The 19,199-nt window shown below is 41.4% G+C and overlaps 2 protein-coding genes across 2 annotated transcripts in view; one reads left to right on the forward strand and one right to left on the reverse strand.

Annotated features, from left to right (window-relative positions):
• LOC141271011 (dickkopf-related protein 3-like) overlaps nucleotides 1-19,199 on the reverse strand; it is a 144,498-nt gene that overhangs the window by 98,090 nt on the left and 27,209 nt on the right. The window lies entirely within an intron of this gene.
• Nucleotides 1-19,199, forward strand: part of PLXDC1 (plexin domain containing 1) — a 74,018-nt gene that overhangs the window by 48,921 nt on the left and 5,898 nt on the right. The window contains exons 8-13 of the mRNA XM_073683434.1: nucleotides 7,203-7,298; nucleotides 8,286-8,367; nucleotides 9,356-9,416; nucleotides 9,511-9,634; nucleotides 11,148-11,177; nucleotides 11,530-11,687. Coding sequence (XP_073539535.1) covers nucleotides 7,203-7,298; nucleotides 8,286-8,367; nucleotides 9,356-9,416; nucleotides 9,511-9,634; nucleotides 11,148-11,177; nucleotides 11,530-11,687 — 551 coding nt within the window. The remainder of the gene's footprint in view (nucleotides 1-7,202; nucleotides 7,299-8,285; nucleotides 8,368-9,355; nucleotides 9,417-9,510; nucleotides 9,635-11,147; nucleotides 11,178-11,529; nucleotides 11,688-19,199) is intronic.

Raw genomic sequence — 19,199 nt, forward strand, 5'->3', positions numbered from 1 at the left:
TCATTGCGCCCAGTCAGTGTCTACGTCAGTGATGTCAGACTCAGAGAGGGACTGATGGGAGAGGGAGCATCACGCTCCTTCTCTCATCATTGAACTTGCAGTGACAGGTGGGGGGCTCGATGCTGGCACCAGGGGGGCTCCCCGCCCTCCTGCTCAAGGGCCCCATAGCGGCCGCCTGGCAGTGCTGGGACATCGAGTTTCCCTGCTCTGCCCCAGAGTGGAACTGTATGGGTGTGCTACAGTTACACTAGCGTAGCTCTGGGTGGGCCCCCGAGAGTGCGGAGCCCGGAGTCACCGCTCCCTCTGCCCCCACGGTAGCTACTCTACTGCAATGACCCAAAGCACACATCCAAAAGTACACAGGAATGATTGAAAAATAAAAAATGAACTGTTTTAAAATGGCCAGCAATGAGTCCTGACCTCAATCCCATTGAAAATCTTTGGGGTGAGCTGAAATCTGCCATTGGGAAAAAGAACCCTGCAAACATTCAAGAGCTTGAAGAAACTGCAAAGGAAGAGTGAGAGGAAATTCCAGCTGAGAAGTGCAAGAAGTTTGTAGATGGCTACAAGAAACGTATGGAGGATGTCAGCAATGCCAAAGAGTGTGCAACCAAGTATTAATTAGGGGAGCCTTTATTGCTGCACATGCTGTTTATTCTGTTTCTTCTTTGAAATTGCAACATGGAAGTTGAAAAACAATGTTTTACTGTTGTATTACTTTAGACTACTAACTAAAAAATCCTGAGGATATAACTTTGGTACATTTCCATTAATTTCTGAAGATATCGTCCAGTCGATGAAAAAAATGAAGGGGTGCCAATGATGGTGAGCAGCACTGTATAGCTCCTATTGGACAAACAATCAGTAGATTCGGTTTTCAGTACCATCTCTATGCTGATCACACTCAATTATACACATCGTCTTCTGACATCACCACTGCATTACTACAAAATATCAGTGATTGTCTTTCTGCTATCTCTAACATCATGTCCTCCCTCTATCTAAAACTGAATCTGTCAAAAACTGAACTCCTTGTATTCCTTCTCTTTACTAACTGTCCTAAACCTAATATTGCCATTTTCATGTGTGGTTCTACCATTACTCCCAAGCAGCGTGCACGCTGTCTTTGGGGTTATATTTGACTCAGATTTTTCCTTCACTTCCCACATCCGATCACTCGCTCACTCATGTCACCTACACCTGAAAAACATTTCTAGAATTTGACCTTTTCTTACCATTGACTCTGCAAAAACTCTTACTGTTGCTCTTAGTCATTCTCGTCTGGACTACTGCAACTCTCTACTAATCGGTCTCTCTCTTACTAAACTCTCCCTCCTCTAATCCGTCCTGAATGCAGCAGCAAGGATCATATATTTCTCCAACCGCTACACCAATGCCTCTACCCTGTGCCAGCCATTGCACTGGCTGCCCATCCGCTACAGAGTCCAAAATGTATCACTCTCAACCACAAAGATCTCCACAGTTCTGCAAGACCCTACATCTCCTCCCTCATCTGTCTATCACCCTACCCGTGCCTTCCGTTTCACTAACGACCGAAGACAAACATCATCAATATTCCAAACCTCCTACTCCTGTCTCCAAGAATTTTCACGCGCTGCGCCACTTCTCTGGGGTTGCTTACCCCGTTGCAAAAGCACCTCGGAACACGCCAATACTAGCAACGATACTTCTCTGGAATGCACTACCCAGGACAATTCAATTAATTCCTAATACCCACAGTTTTAAAGAGGTGGTTCACTACATTGCATAATGCGCCCATCGATTTACACCTTTTAAAGAAGTTTTTTTGTAAATCCTTCTGCTGCCATTTTTGCCTGTCAGTGGTGCTAATCGCTACTCGCTCAGTCAGCATCACGTGACCCTGGCTGCATGCCTTAAAAATGCACTTCTTTAGACTGCCCTATCGCCTCACCTCACTTATGTGACTATTCCAGTACTTATACAGATACTGGCTGGTGACCAGTTCATTCAGCATTATGTGAATACCCTATTTATTATATTGATGGCTGGACCGTACAATACAAGCACTTTTTACCATTTACCTTTCGGGTCTCCCCTATTTCCTCATACTGCACTTACATGTGAAGAAAACATACAGTACAGACCAAAAGTTTGGACACACCTTCTCATTTAAAGATTTTTCTGTATTTTCATGACTATGAAAATTGTACATTCACACTGAAGGCATCAAAACTATGAATCAACACATGTGGAATTATATACTTAACAAAAAAGTGTGAAACAACTGAAAATATGTCTCATATTCTAAGTTCTTCAAAGTAGCCACCTTTTGCTTTGATGACTGCTTTGTACACTCTTGGCATTCTCTTGATGAGCTTCAAGAGGTAGCCACTGGAAATGGTCTTCCAACAATCTTGAAGAAGTTCCCAGAGATGCTTAGCACTTGTTGGCCTTTTTGCCTTCACTCTGCGGTCCAGCTCACCCCAAACCATCTTGACTGGGTTCAGGTCTGGTGACTGTGGAGGCCAGGTCATCTGGCGTAGCACCCCATCACTCTCTTTCTTGGTCAAATAGTCCTTACACAGCCTGGAGGTGTGTTTGGGGTCATTGTCCTGTTGAAAAATAAATGATGGTCCAACTAAACGCAAACCGGATGGAATAGCATGCCGCTGCAAGATGCTGAGGTAGCCATGCTGGTTCAGTATGCCTTCAATTTTGAATAAATCCTCAACAGTGTCACCAGCAAACCACCCCCACACCATCACACCTCCTCCTCCATGCTTCATGGTGGGAACCAGGCATGTAGAGTCCATCCGTTCACCTTTTCTGAGTCGCACAAAGACACAGTGGTTGGAACCAAAGATCTCAAATTTGGACTCATCAGACCAAAGCACAGATTTCCACTGGTCTAATGTCCATTCCTTGTGTTCTTTAGCCCAAACAAGTCTCTTCTGCTTGTTGCCTGTCCTTAGCAGTGGTTTCCTAGCAGCTATTTTACCATGAACGCCTGCTTCACAAAGTCTCCTCTTAACAGTTGTTGTAGAGATATGTCTGCTGCTAGAACTCTGTGTGACATTGATCTGGTCTCTAATCTGAGCTGCTGTTAACCTGCAATTTCTGAGGCTTGTGACTCGGATAAACTTATCCTCAGAAGCAGAGGTGACTCTTGGTCTTCCTTTCCTGGGGCAGTCCTCATGTGAGCCAGTTTCTTTGTAGCTCTTGATGGTTTTTGCAACTGCACTTGGGGACACTTTCAAAGTTTGCCCAATTTTTCGGACTGACTGATCTTCATTTCTTAAAGTAATGATGGCCACTCGTTTTTCTTTACTTAGCTGCTTTTTTCTTGCCATAATACAAATTCTAACAGTCTATTTAGTAGGACTATCAGCTGTGTATCCACCAGACTTCTGCACAACACAACTGATGGTCCCAACCCCATTTATAAGGCAAGAAATCCCACTTATTAAACCTGACAGGGCACACCTATGAATTGAAAACCATTTCCGATGGCTACCTCTAGAAGCTCATCAAGAGAATGCCAAGAGTGTGCAAAGCAGTAATCAAAGCAAAAGGTGGCTTCTTTGAAGAACCTAGAATATGAGACATATTTTCAGTTGTTTCACATTTTTTTGTTAAGTATATAATTCCACATGTGTTAATTCATAGTTATGATGCCTTCAGTGTGAATGTACAATTTTCAAAGTCATGAAAATACAGAAAAATCTTAAAATGAGAAGGTATGTCCAAACTTTTGGTCTGTACTGTATATACATTGATACTTAAAGGGTTTGTCTAGTAAAAACAAGCTATCACCTATTGAAGGAAAGGTGACAACTTGCTGATTGGTGGTTGTCAAAGTATTATGACTCACACCAATCGACAGAACAGGGAATTATCACCAAGGGTTAACTTTTATCCCATTACAAAATGAAGCAGCAGGGCGGATGCCCGACCAGAACTCCATTAATTCTTTATAGGCCTTCTGGAAAAAGCCAAGTGCAGCGCTCAGTAGCCCCATAGAGAATAAATGGAGGATCAGCCGAGCACGTGCACTAATCGGTGGGAATCTCAGTGGCCGGGCTCCCACCAATTAATAAGGTATCTGAGGCTAGGCGATAACTGGGCAAACACTTTCATTTGACACTCTATATTCTCCATGAGAATAAAATAATATTCAGCCTGTCAGTTCCTGAGCCTGCTCCATACATGCTAACCTGACATACACTGCTCAAAAAAATAAAGGGAACTCAAATAACACATCCTAGATCTGAATGAATGAAATATTTTCATTGAATATTTTGTTCTGTACAAAGTTGAATGTGCTGACAACAAAATCACACAAAAATCATCAATGGAAATCAAATTTATTAACCAATGGAGGCCTGGATTTGGAGTCACCCCCAAAATTAAAGTGGAAAAACACACTACAGGCTGATCCAACTTTGATGTAATGTCCTTAAAACAAGTCAAAATGAGGCTCAGTATTACGTGCCTGTATGACCTCCCTAGAATGCCTGGGCATGCTCCTGATGAGGTTGCGGATGGTCTCCTGTGGGATCTCCTCCCAGACCTGGACTAAAGCATCCACCAACTCCTGGACAGTCTGTGGTGCAACGTGACGTTGGTGGATGAAGCAAGACATGATGTCCCAGATGTGCTCAATCGGATTCAGGTCTGGGGAACGGGCGGGCCAGTCCATAGCTTCAATGCCTTTATCTTGCAGGAACTGCTGACACACTCCAGCCACATGAGGTCTGGCATTGTCTTGCATTAGGAGGAACCCAGGGCCAACCGCACCAGCATATGGTCTCACAAGGAGTCTGAGGATCTCATCTCGGTACCTAATGGCAGTCATGCTACCTCTGGCGAGCACAAGGAGGGTTGTGCGGCCCTAAAAAGAAATGCCACCCCACACCATTACTGACCCACTGCCAAACCGGTCATGCTGAAGGATGTTGCAGGCAGCAGATCGCTCTCCATGGCGTCTCCAGACTCTGTCACGTCTGTCACATGTGCTCAGTGTGAACCTGCTTTCATCTGTGAAGAGCACAGGGCGCCAGTGGCGACTTTGCCAATCCTGGTGTTCTGTGGCAAATGCCAAGCGTCCTGCACGGTGTTGGGCTGTGAGCACAACCCCCATCTGTGGACGTCGGGCCCTCATACCACCCTCATGGAGTCGGTTTCTAACCATTTGTGCAGACACATGCACATTTGTGGCCTGCTGGAGACCATTTTGCAACGCTCTGGCAGTGCTCCTCCTGTTCCTCCTTGCACAAAGGCGGAGGTAGCGGTCCTGCCGCTGGGTTACAGCCCCCTCCACGTCTCCTGGTGTACTGGCCTGTCTCCTGGTAGCGCCTCCAGCCTCTGAACACTGCGCTGACAGACACAGCAAACCTTCTTGCCACAGCTCGCATTAATGTGCCATCCTGGATGAGCTGCACTACCTGAGCAACTTCTGTGGGTTGTAGAGTCCGTCTCATGCTATGAGTTTGAAAGCACAACCAACATTCAAAAGTGACCAAAACATCAGCCAGAAAGCATTGTGGTCCCCACCAGCAGAACCACTCCTTTATTGAGGGTGTCTTGATAATTGCCAATAATTTCCATCTATTGTCTATTCCATTTGCACAACAGTATGTGAAATTGATTGTCAATCAGTGTTGCTTCCTAAGTGGACAGTTTGATTTCACAGAAGTTTGATTAACTTGGAGTTATATTCTGTTGTTTAAGTGTTCCCTTTATTTTTTTGAGCAGTGTACGTAGGATGTACTATTACGTCTTATGTCAGGTAGGGGTTAATCAAAAGCGGCAACTTGGTACAATGGAAATTCAACATGTGAATAATTAAACAGAAGTATCGTGTCCATACAGCAGTCTAGCTCCCCCAGCATCCTGGTCTCCCCAAAAACAACATCCTTACACCTATGCTGGTAAATGTAAAAAGTCTTTAAATAAATAAGTTTTCATCTTAGGCCATGGCATCTAAGGAATAGTAATTTTAGTAAACATAATTAAAAGGAATTTGTCAACAGGTTTTAGATGTGTAATCCAAGATCAGCATGATGTAGAGCCTGAGACCCTGATTCCAGTGATAATTTACTAAATTGTCAGTTTCAATAAAAGCAGCGTTTTATCAGCAGATTATCACTACAAGACTAGTTGTCTTGTGCCTAATAGTCAACTGCTCTGTATAACCCAGCACCCATCACTAATTAGCAGCTTTCTATCAATGTACTGAGTGCTATCTCTATCTCGGGCTGATAGACCCATCAATACTACCGCTCTTTCCCCTGATGAATCAATAAGATGAGGAAATGCGTCGGGAGGGCACTCCTCACCCTGTTGGCCTGAAGTCCTGCCAGAGGAAACGAGTCTTGTACTCGACTGGTTAATGCCACATCCAAAGGGTTTTCCTTAAAACTGCATAGATATGAGTCAACAGCGATGACACTGACACTCTAACGGTGAGACTGTTCCATATATTAATTGTTCACCAAGTATTTTATGTCACATCCAGACTCTATATCACAATTGGTCTATCTTCTTTTCCTCACCCATCTCTGAGTTAATGTCATGGGTGTAGGAGAGCTTTAATGCATGCCTGTCTGTTTAATATGCTTTGATGTATACCTAAAGAAACATTCATTGTATGACAGCCTTCTTTGATTTGGACTAAAACCACTTGGTTGGAATTGAAGTGGTGGTCTATAGCGTTATACAACTGTGGTCCGCTATGTTCCTGTGTCAAAAGGAACCATATTAGGAGTGTTACCAGTTCCACAGACTTACTTTTTTCAGGCGGCTGAGTACCGTTTGTAAGACTCGCCATCGCTTCTTTCTTATATTCTATATTTTATTTATTCACTACAATTTTAAATAGCTAAATAAAAGTTAATTCTTAATCTTTATATTACACTTTGCCACTTTTTGCTTGTCGTTCCAATGTACTGAGTACACAGAAAACTTTCAATCAGTGGTGTGAGCGGGGTTGTACAGAGCTCAGAATTCTGAGCACTGCTGGTTCTGCAGCAGAGAAAACAGGGATGGTATCAAAATGACAGCATGCACACCAGAAAATTACACATCGCTGGACTCAGAATCTCAGCCCCTACATCATGCTGCTCTCAAATTACATAGCAAAAACCTGATAACACATTCCTTTTAATGAATTTCTGAAAATCACTTCTGAAAGACATTTATGTTTTTCTCCTAACATGTAGAATCCCGGAGGCGATCTATCTATGAGTATCATCGGGTACAAGTGGACCTCGATAGGATTAAGAGTCAAACAGTTGTGGAATTCACTCCTCTACCAAGTAATAAAAGACATGACTAATGCCAGTACAGAATGAATCCCATTCTACTCATCCTGTTCATTTATTTCTTCATTAAACTGCCTTTAATTTATGAAAATCTGAATGATCACCCAGCAGTACAGACGTAAATCAGGGAAAATATCACAAGCACTACAAAATGTTTGTGCAAATCGTAGACTTTTGGCGTTTTTACCTCAGTGCTGGCCAATCTCCACTTTCTTCCTGGCTAACTTGTGCCCACTTTTCAGAGACAGGGCCAAGTATGGTTGACAAAGTCATCATAATTTATGCCCGAAAAGTGATGGATATTACAAGAGAAATGTACTTCAGTCCCTGACAAGATTACATTTCTTGCTGTCTTGCACAGCATCTGAAAGATGTGCCGAATTCAGTAGGTGGAGTACACTTCTTAATGAATTTGGTGCATCTTACTCTAGCACACTATTCAAAACACCAGTCTAAATAAATAGGGGTCAAAGTTACTGCTTTTATGGTTGAAATAATCTTCAGCAGGAGACTAAATACATATAACAAATAGCAGGCTTTTCCCAGTCATCACTGCTTTTTAGCCTCATGCATCAGGTTTAGTAGGTTACAATAGGTAAGAGGGCAGTACTTAATTTCATACAACACCAGATCAAACTTATGTATAGTGAACAGACTCGTACATCATCTTGAAGTCATTCTCATACTTAGGGTTTAAGTCGCTCAGGAAATTTCCTTACATGGCTATAGGAGAGAATCACAATAGAATTACAAAACTATTAGGTACTGCTGGTATGTTTTAGAATGTATATTGCTGGCATTTCCCTCCGTTTCTGTAGATTTCCTGCCTTTATCATAAAAGTTCAATGCCAAACATGAAACATGAAGTACATGTCATTGTTTCTATAAAAATTAATGACCATGCAGGAAACAACAGGTGATTTAGGACATTGTACATGGTGTAGTTTAATGACAGTAAACAACTGTTCTCCCTGAATATAGCATGCCTGCAGTACACAACCTGCGACCAGTGTCTGACCTCTGCTTCTAGCCTCAACTGCAGCTGGTGTCATGTGCTACAAAGGTAAGCCTATATAATTATATACAACAGATGTGCTGGGGGCCTAGGATTACAAAAGAGTTTAGGTTAAAGGGATTGTCTGGCACTTTTAAACATTTTCTACTGGCATCAACATCCATCATCCAGTTAGAGTCACAGGAGATAGAGTGGAGGAGTGCTGCCCTTGTAATAAGTGAATATCCTTTTTTTTATTATTTTCTCCACACCTTGTGCCCATTTAGAAAATATTTGAAAGTGGTAGGCAACCCCCTTAAGTTTAATAAAACAGACTCAATTATTAAATATGTTTAAAGAGTTCTACAAGAATGTAATACAATGGCCTCGTCACATAATTCAAATGACAAGCCGTCCAGTCACGTGTCAGGAAAGGCTGCAGTCTGAAGAGACAGTCTCTTCTCCGGCAGGCTGAGCACAAAGGATTGTTTTCTCTAGCCTCAGTCCTCCATCCTCAGTCAGCTAAGGAGAAGATTTTTCTCTTCTCCTGTCACAGCCCTTCTCCAGTATGTATACTTACTATACAGCTCCTCTATCAGTTAGGATGCAGGTCTCAGAAGCTGTGCTTCTTCAGACTGCAGCCTGTACTGAGAGGTGACTAGAATGGTCTGCCATTTGAATTACATGATGGGGGTCATTTTATTACATTCTTGGAGAACTCCTTTAAGATAACTGTACACAGTAGATGCCATCAATTTAGGCCAATCATCTAATAAATATATGTAAGGGGAAAGAGTGATCAGACTTTTGGATTTCAATGTTTTTAAAGGAGTTAAGCAGCTGCCAGAGGTGTGAGAACACATGCACACATAGTTGAGCGTGCATGTATGTGTGGAGGAGTCAGCTGTCAGATAAACACCAAAAATTTTAAGTCTCTCAAAATATTAATTTATTGGGGTGAACTATTTGAAAGTAGCAACATATCAGCACAGGTGCTATATGCATATATACAGTTATGGTATATCATGCTGATTATTTTCTGTGTAATTACATGTAGATGTTCCAGCGGGATTGACCGTTATCGACAGGACTGGATGACATATGGATGTGAGAAAGAGGTCTGTATTCTTTAGTATCAGAGTAATTGAAATAACCTATTATATAAACCTAATTGTATAAAGTATTTTTTCTCCTCATTACCATACCCTAAAGGCACCACGCACGTCATGTGAGGATTATATGGATTTTTACACCCCAGCTGACACCACAATCCAAACCACCTCCCTTACAATGAACTTATCCACACCGACAGCCTCCATAGACCTCACGACAGAAGGTAACGAATCAATTAGCATCTATTCGAGCTAATTTATGAGGTGAATACTGCACAATTATTGCATGTTATGTCAGTAAGGCATAAGCAAAAGTATTGATTTTATTAGGATTATGGGATCATCACTCAACAGCACATAAATAGAGTTGAGAAAAGTTGTAAATAGATTTGATTACAGGAAACTTGTCAATCGATTCATGCTGCCCAAATCACAAGGAGCATGAATTAGAGCTTAGCTGACCAGTTTAAAGATCCGGCTGGAGACTGTAGCCAGAGACGAGAGTAGTCCGGCGCCAGATCAAGCCAGCTTTTCCTGGTACCGCTGTAGCTGATTGACAGCTTTTTTCCCTATGTCTACACATGGGATAAACCTGTCGTTCAGCTGGAGAAGTGCAAGAAGAAGCTGGCTGGCGGCGCCAGACTAGTCTTGTCTCTCGCTATTGTCCCCGGCCGGATCTTTAAAGCATAAAGTGGGAAGGCACCTCCAGTTAAAACAATCTTCAAACTTTATTTCATATCAAAAAGGAGAATAAAAATTTACACATGTTGGCGGTAAAAACACCCTGACGCGTTTCTGGAGCTGAGCGCGCCCTTAGTCATAGAGCATGACTAAGGGCGCGCTCAGCACCAGAAAAGCGTCAGAGTGTTTTTACTGCCAACATATAGAAATTTATATTCTCCTTTTTTATATGAAATAAAGTTTGAAGAGCATGACTAAGGGAACACTCAGCACAAGAAACGCATCAGAGTGTTTTTACCGCCAACATGTGGAAATTTTTATTCTTTTTGATATGAAATAAAGTTTGAAGATTGTTTTAACTGTAGGTGCCTTCCCAATTTATGCTTTTGATGAATTTTTCTGTGGGTCAGCAGTTTTGGATACGGCACTCCACTGAGATGAAGCAGGCATGAGATGATATAGTACGGTGAGATTTTTTTTCCTTTTTCAAGTCTTGTTTTCTCTGAGTATGTCAGAGGAAAACATACTTGCCTGCAATCGGGCAGCCAGGACCTAATTCATGCAGCCCATGGTTTGGGCAGCATGAATCAACTGATAGGTTCCCTTTAAGTTCTATTGGAGTTACAGAAGCAGAGTAGAGCAGCCCAGAGCCCTGCCTACAGTGTCCAGCCCTGCCTAAGGTGGCCTGCAAATGATAGATATTCCCATCTGTCGCCATACCTTGCATTTTACATATACATTTGTCTTAACTTGTACATTTCTATAAAGGGGCAGTGTCACTAAATGTCCAATTCTATTCTTTTATTCTCTATTTTTCATTCACATTTCAAGTTCCTCCACATTCATAGATTCTTGGCAGTGTGTCACAGTCATTATCTGCTAACAACAATGCAGCATGCATCAAAGATTGGGACCTGACATATGATGTAATAGTATGTCATACATCACGATGGGGTTAAAAAATAGTTTTATTTTAAAATTTTAATAAAAGCAAAAAAAAAACACAAGTCAACATTTTTACCCTATTCCTTAATATGCTATTTTGTTTTCATGTAGATGACACAAAAATGGAGCATGAGGGAGATGGTAAGTAAGTGGACATGTGGATGGTTCATCTGATATTATTAAATGCATAACACTAAAGGGGTTTCCACTATTATTATATTGTTGACCTATAATTAGGTTAGGTCAGTCATGTAAGGTCGGTGGGGCCCGACACTTACACTGATCAGCTGTTACTGAGTGTAAACTGTGGATGGAGCAGAAAACTACACCTCCATACACTGTTTAGTGACCGCTGCCACAAACTGCACATCAGCTCCTGCTCTCTTGAATAGGAGTTGATCTACAGTATTGATGACAGACCCGAAAGATAGGTCATCAATATAAAAGTAGTGTAAAACTCCTTTACCAAAATGTATATTATTTACTTTTTCAGAACCACTTGAGGAGATTCCAAAGAAAAGTGCATCCCATGTGCATTCTGGCACAATCGTGGGTATAATACTGGCAGTCCTGCTGATCACAATCATAATCCTGACTGTCATCTATATAAACCATCATAAAGGAAAACAAGGGAGACACTGTTGTATAGAGGTGAGGATTGTATGCACGGTGACAAACCTCAAACATATTTGTTATAAAGGTTAAAAGGTGACTGCAATAAATCAAACAAAAAAGTTTGAGATAGATACATAGATATAAATATTTTATCTGTTTTCTCCAAAATACACACAATCCTGCATAAGTTGATCAAATGATTGATTAAGTGATCTCAAAGTGAATATTTACTTGTGGGCTTAGACGGGTTTTCCAAGCTCAACATACACTTCTGTAGTCTATGTGACTGCCAATTTATGAATATTGACAGTGTACAGTGTGGGCTCAATAGATGGTGAATTCATTAAGCCGTAGGTCTGATTAAGGAGCCCGGACCAGCAGGGCTTGACGGACAACACATGAATCAGCAAGGACCAGGAAAGCATGGTATGCAGAATGATAAAACAAGTGGAGCAGGTAGCACAGAGGAAGCAGAGCCAGGCGTGCGGACAAACACGGGAACAGTAACCGTATAGAAAACTGGTATTTTCCAGCAGGGAAGCAATTAATTACAGGAATGTCGTCTAGTATCTACAGGAATAACCGAGAAGCAGATGCAGTTTGGTAACTTCCAGTATGGCAATAGTTAATAGCAGCGATCCAACAGAGAAGTAAATGCAAGGCAAAAGAGAAAAAGTAAGTATGAAAAAAACATAAATTTTGTTCCATCATTAAAAACACATAGCGAAAATACAAAATTGAGGTAGACAGGACAAAATTTTGACCAAAAGGCCTTTATCAAGCCAGAAAAAGACAAGTTAAAAAATACAGCTATAAAGTGCAAGTGACACGATTGAGACCCTTTTATACCTGGGGAATTGGGCTCCACCTCTTCCTCCTCCTCCAGAGCCAAGCACAGTTGTCAAGACAGCCATTTAATCATCAAATAAACAAATCATTAAAACATAAGTTAAAAACAACTGTACATGTATACATATTCTGTATCCAAAGGGAAATGGAGTGTTAATAATAATAATAATAATAATCTTTATTTTTATATAGCGCCAACATATTCTGCAGTGCGTTACATACATTATTATCGCTGTCCCCATTAGGGCTCACAATCTAAATTCCCTATCAGTATGTCTTTGGAGTGTGGGAGGAAACCGGAGAACCCGGAGGAAACCCAGGCAAACACGGGGAGAACATACAAACTCCTTGCAGATGTTGTCCTTGGTGGGATTTGAACCCAGGACCCCAGTGCTGCAAGGCTGCAGTGCTATCCACTGAGCCACTGTGTTACCCTATCATACCAGAATGCCAAGAGTTCAGAAAAAAATAATAATAAAGTCCTAATGAGAATATTCATTAGCAAAAGTTTACATTGTCAATCACCTAAAGAGGACCTTGTGTACATGATCAGTTACCTACATAGGGCTACATCACACTCACATGGCATTTGGGGCCCTACCGGGTTGTATATCTGCTGACTTTACTCCGTTTAGTAATTTTAAAGTACACCGCTGGCGTCATCGAATCAGTTGACTGTGGATTAAAGGGCGAAGGATTATAGGTATAGATCGTAGTCAAGCAGTGGTCATGAGAGCGCAACTTCTATACTTATCATATGACCTTATGATGCTTGCCCCACGTGATCAAGGGACCCAATATGATGCGGCGGTTATGTGAGCTTACCTTTGCTGCGCCTGCGTGCACCTCGTGAGCACATGATGCTTCAGTTAGGCAATTTGTTGGCACTCTCGAACACGATCAAGTGGCCGTGTCACATGATATTATGACACGCCACTTCCAGCTCCTGGACAAAGGATCAGAATACTATTTATAATCACTCCCCCTTTCATCCACGTTAACCTGATTGGATAACGCCGGCAGTGTACTTTAAAATTACCTTACGACTAATGTCAGTGGATATACAACCCGAGGGAGAAGGCCCCAAATGCCGTGTGAGTGCGATCTAGCCCTATGTAGGTAAGTGATCATGTACGCAAGGTCCTCTTTAGGTGATCGACAATGTAGACTTTTGTTAATGAATATTCTCATGAGGACGTAATAATAACAATAATTTTTTTCTGAATTCTTGGCATTCTGGTATCATCAACATTCCACTTCCTTTTGGATACGGCATACGTGTGCATATATAAGTGTACAGTTCTTTTTAACCCCTTGAGGACCGAGCCACTTAGTATGTAAATGACTGAGCCTCATTTTTTAAATCTGACTGGTGTCACTTTATGAAGTAATTACTCTGGAACGCTTCAACGAATCCCACTGATTTTGAGAATGTTTTTTCGTGACATAATGTACTTCATGATAGTGGTAAAAATTTGTTCGCTGTTACTTGCATTTATTTGTAAAAATAAAGGAAATTTGATGAAAATTTTGAAAATTTCCCAATTTTCTAAATTTTAATTCTTATGCCCTTAAACCAGAGAGTTACGACACACAAAATAGTTAATAACTAACATTTAAACATGTCTACTTTATATCAGCACAATTTCTGAAACATAATCTTTTTTGTTAGGAAGTTAGAAGGGGTAAAAATTGATCAGCAATTTCTCATTTTTACAACAAAATTTACAAAACCATTTTTTTTTAGAGACTACATCACATTTGAAGTGACTTTGGGAGGCCTATATGACAGAAAATACCCAAAAGTGACACAATTCTAAAAACTGCACCCCTCAAAACCACATTGAAGGAGTTTATTAACCCTTCAGGTACTTCACAGGAACTAATGAAATGTGGAAGGAAAAAATTAACAACTTTTTTTCACAAAAATGTTTCTTTCAGCCCCAAATTTTTTATTTTTACAAGGGTAACAGAGAAAATGGACCCCAAAATTTGTTGTGCAATTTCTCCTGAGTACGTCAATACCTCATATGTGGATGAAAACTACTGTTTGGGCGTATGGCAGAGCTCGAAAGGGAAGGAACACCATTTGACTTTTTGAAGCAAAAATGGCTGGAATCAAGAGGGGAAACCATGTAGCGTTTGGAGAGCCCCTGATGTGACTTAACAGTGGAAACCCCCCACAAGTGACCCCATTTTGCAAACTAGACCCTTTAAGGAATGTATCTAGATGTGTGGTGAGCACCTTGAACCCCCAAGTGCTTCACAGAAGTTTATAACGTAGAGCAGTGAAAATAAAAAAATCAAATTTTTCCCACAAAAATGTTCTTTTTTCACAAGGGTAACAGGAGAAAATGGACGTCAAAATTTGTTGTGCAATTTCTCCTGAGTGCGACAATACCCCAAACTACTTTTGAGGCACAGTGCAAAGCTCAGAAGGGAAGAAGCGCCATATTGGAGTTCAGATTTTGATGGCATGGTATGAGGGTGCCATGTCACATTGGCAGAGTCCGAGGTGCCAGAACAGCAGAACCCCTCCCCCCCCATAAGTGACCTCATTTTACAAACTACACTTCTCAATGAATTCATCTAGGGGTGCAGTGAGCATGTTGACACCACATGTGCCTCACAGAAATTTATACCATTGGGCGGTGAAGAAAGAATAATCAAATTTTTACAGCTAAAATGTTGTTTTAGGCTGCGTGCCCACTATGCGTTTTTCAAGCGTTTTTGCCACGGAATTTCCGCAGCGAAAACGCTTGGTAATACGTGCCGCATGGTCCCCAATGATAATCCGCATGTGCTGTGCACATGCTGCGGAAATTTCCGCTGCGGACTATCATTGCGGAAAAATAAGCAGAATGTCCATTATTTTTGCGGAAACGCGATGTAATTGCCGCCATTAACTTGCATTGAAATCGCATAATATCCGCATGACTACATGTACACGTGCGCATATTAAGTGATTCAATGTGAGGATGGTACCCGGGTCTGGAGAAGAGGAGACTCTCCTCCAGACCCGGGTACCATAGCACCTGTTAAAAAAAAATAATTTAAAATAAAAAATAAACATTATACTCATCTTCCAATAATAGCACCCGGTCTCCTGTACGGTGCGTCATGGCTCCCCGGCGGCTCACGATGGTGTAAAAGGACCTTCCATGATGTCGGCGGTCGCGTGACCTGTCACATGTCATATTGACACCACATGTGTGTCACAGAATTTTATACCATTGGGCAGTGATGAAAAAAGAATTACATTTTTATCACAAAAATGTTGTTTTAGCCCCAGATTTTACATTTTCACACTGGGAAACGCGTAAAAATGGCACCAAAATTTGTCACACAATTTATGCTGAATTTAGAAATACCATATACAGTTAGGTCCATATATATTTGGACAGAGACAACATTTTTCTAATTTTGGTTCTAGACATTACCACAATGAATTTTAAACAAAACAATTCAGATGCAGTTGAAGTTCAGACTTTCAGCTTTCATTTGAGGGTATCCACATTAAAATTGGATGAAGGGTTTAGGAGTTTCAGCTCCTTAACATGTGCCACCCTGTTTTTAAAGGGACCAAAAGTAATTGGTCAATTGACTCCAAGGCTATTTCATGGACAGGTGTGGGCAATCCCTTCGTTATGTCTTTCTCAATTAAGCAGAAATAAGGCCTGGAGTTGATTTTAGGTGTGGTGCTTGCATTTGGAAGGTTTTGCTGTGAAGCAAGATGCGGTCAAAGGAGCTCTCCATGCAGGTGAAACAAGCCATCCTTAAGCTGCAAAAATAGAAAAAACCCATCCGAGAAATTGCTACAATATTAGGAGTGGCAAAATCTACAGTTTGGTACATCCTGAGAAAGAAAGCACTGGTGAACTCATCAATGCAAAAAGACCTGGGCGCCCATGGAAGACAACAGTGGTGGATGATCGCAGAATAATCTCCATGGTGAAGAGAAACCCCTTCACAACAGCCAACCAAGTGAACAACACTCTCCAGGAGGTAGGCGTATCAATATCCAAATCTACCATAAAGAGCTGCACGGTGCAAGCCACTCATAAGCATCAAGAATAAAAAGGCTAGACTGGACTTTGCTAAAATACATCTAAAAAAGCCATCACAGTTCTGGAAGAACATTCTTTGGACAGATGAAACCAAGATCAACCTCTACCAGAATGATGGAAAGAGAAAAGTATGGCGAAGGCGTGGTACAGCTCATGATCCAAAGCATACCACATCATCTGTAAAACACGGCGGAGGCAGTGTGATGGCTTGGGCATGCATGGCTGCCAGTGGCACTGGGTCACTAGTGTTTATTGATGATGTGACACAGGACAGAAGCAGCCGAATGAATTCTGATGTATTCAGAGCCATACTGTGTGCTCAGATCCAGCCAAATGCAGCCAAACTGATTGGTCGTCGTTTCATGCTACAGATGGACAATGACTCAAAATGTAAAGCCAAAGCAACCCAGGAGTTTATTAAAGCAAAGAAGTGGAATATTCTTGAATGGCCAAGTCAGTCACCTGATCTCAACCCAATTGAGCATGCATTTCACTTGTTAAAGACTAAACTTCAGACAGAAAGGCCCACAAACAAACAGCAACTGAAAACCACCGCAGTGAAGGCCTGGCAGAGCATCAAAAAGGAGGAAACACAGCGTCTGGTGATGTCCATGAGTTCAAGACTTCAGGCAGTCATTGCCAACAAAGGGTTTTCAACCAAGTACTAGAAATGAACATTTTATTTATAATTATTTAATCTGTCCAATTACTTTTGGTCTCTTTAAAAACAGGGTGGCACATGTTAAGGAGCTGAAACTCCTAAACCCTTCATCCAATTTTAATGTGGATACCCTCAAATGAAAGCTGAAAGTCTGAACTTCAACTGCATCTGAATTGTTTTGTTCAAAATTCATTGTGGTAATGTCTAGAACCAAAATTAGAAAAATGTTGTCTCTGTCCAAATATATATGGACCTAACTGTATGTGGCTGTACAGTACTGTTTAGCCATACGGCGAGACTCGGGAGGGACGGAGCGCTATTTGCCCCCTTTCGGTATAGATTTTCCTAGAGTAGTTTGCGGACTCCATATACAGAGCCCCTAAGTGCTAGAAGAGCAGAATACCCCCCTCAAGTGACTCCATTTTGTAAATTATACCCCTGCCACACATGTGGATGATGAATGTGGTTTAGGCACATTGGAGCTCAGAAGGGAGAGGGGCATTTGGATTCGGGAGTGCAGAATTCGTTGGATTTCTTTTGGGGGGCGAGGAGCCATAGCGCTTTTACAGAGCCTTTGTACTACAAGTAACATGGAAGCTCTCTATATTTCTATTGACAGATGACGGACCTGAGTGGGGACTTGCTTTTTTTGTGGATCGATTTGCAGCTTTTGTTGGGAACATTTTACATAACATTATGGATCACGTTTATCCTGCACTTTACGCTGAGCACTTACATCGGGGTTTACATCTAAGACCACGGCCCCACTATCAGTATCTGGTCAGTATTTTTTCTCAGGAGTGGGAGACAAAACCAGGAGTGGGTGATAAATGCAGAATTGGTGCACTTGTTTCTATTATACCTTTTCTCTGATTGTTTCTCACCTGGTTTTGGCTCCCACTCCTGAGAAAAAACACTGACCGAATACTGACCAAATACTGACAGTGGGGCCATGGCCTAAATCACCAAATTACATGATTCAGATGAAACCTCCGAGGGATCCATTCACTATAATGAGACAGCAGAGTTACTCTGGGCTCCATCTGGCCTCTGTTCAGCGGTATCCTTCTTTTCAGAAGTGCACAAAACTGTGGCCAACCGTGCTTTATTGAACACCTAAAAAGACAGACAACGCCGGATCACGGGCCTAACGACATCCACAGTGCCTCCATCTGCCTCATTATGGGGAATCTTCCTCCAGGGGTTCAGTTTGAATCACGTATTTCAGAGATTTACAAAGGAACCCCGGTGTAAACGCTCAGTGCAGAATAAATGTGACTCGAGCCATACTGCGATGCTTGTGAGAGAGAATGAACAAATCAACAGCAGGTGAAGAATTGTTTTTTTGTTTTTTTTTTTATGCCGTTCCTTGTGTGGTATAAGTGATTAGATGACTTTTCTTCGGGTTGGTGCGATTACAGTGATACCAGATTTATATTGGGCTTTTATGTTTGGCTGCTATAACACACTCAAAGACGCTTTTTTTCCCAAAAACTAGTTTTTGCATCGCCATATTTTGAGAGCTATAATTATTCCATATTTCTGCTGATAGAATCATACGAGAGCTTGTTTGTTGAGAGACGAGTTGACGTTTTTATTGTTACCATGTTCGGGCACATAACATTTTTTGATTGCTTTCTATTCCAATTTTTGGGAGGCAGAATGAACAAAAACCAGCAATTCAGGAATTGTTTTTTGGTGGCTTTTTTATGCCGCTTCGCATGTGATAAAACTGATAAGGCAGCTTTATTTTTCGGGTCAGTCCGATTACAGCGATATCACATTTATGTCTTTTTTTATGTTTTTGCGCTTTTACACAATAAAAACTTTAATAGAAAAAATAATTATTTTTGCATTGCTATAATCTGAGAGCTATAACTTTTAAATTTTTCTGCTGATGGCAGCTTGTTTTTGTGGGATAAGATGACGTTTTCAGCGATACCATTTTTATTTACATTTGTCTTTTTTATA

Source organism: Phyllobates terribilis, unplaced genomic scaffold, assembly GCF_046119375.1.
Source record: "Phyllobates terribilis strain yellow unplaced genomic scaffold, ASM4611937v1 Scaffold_5__5_contigs__length_657084704, whole genome shotgun sequence".
Classification (NCBI taxonomy): Eukaryota; Metazoa; Chordata; class Amphibia; order Anura; family Dendrobatidae; genus Phyllobates; species Phyllobates terribilis.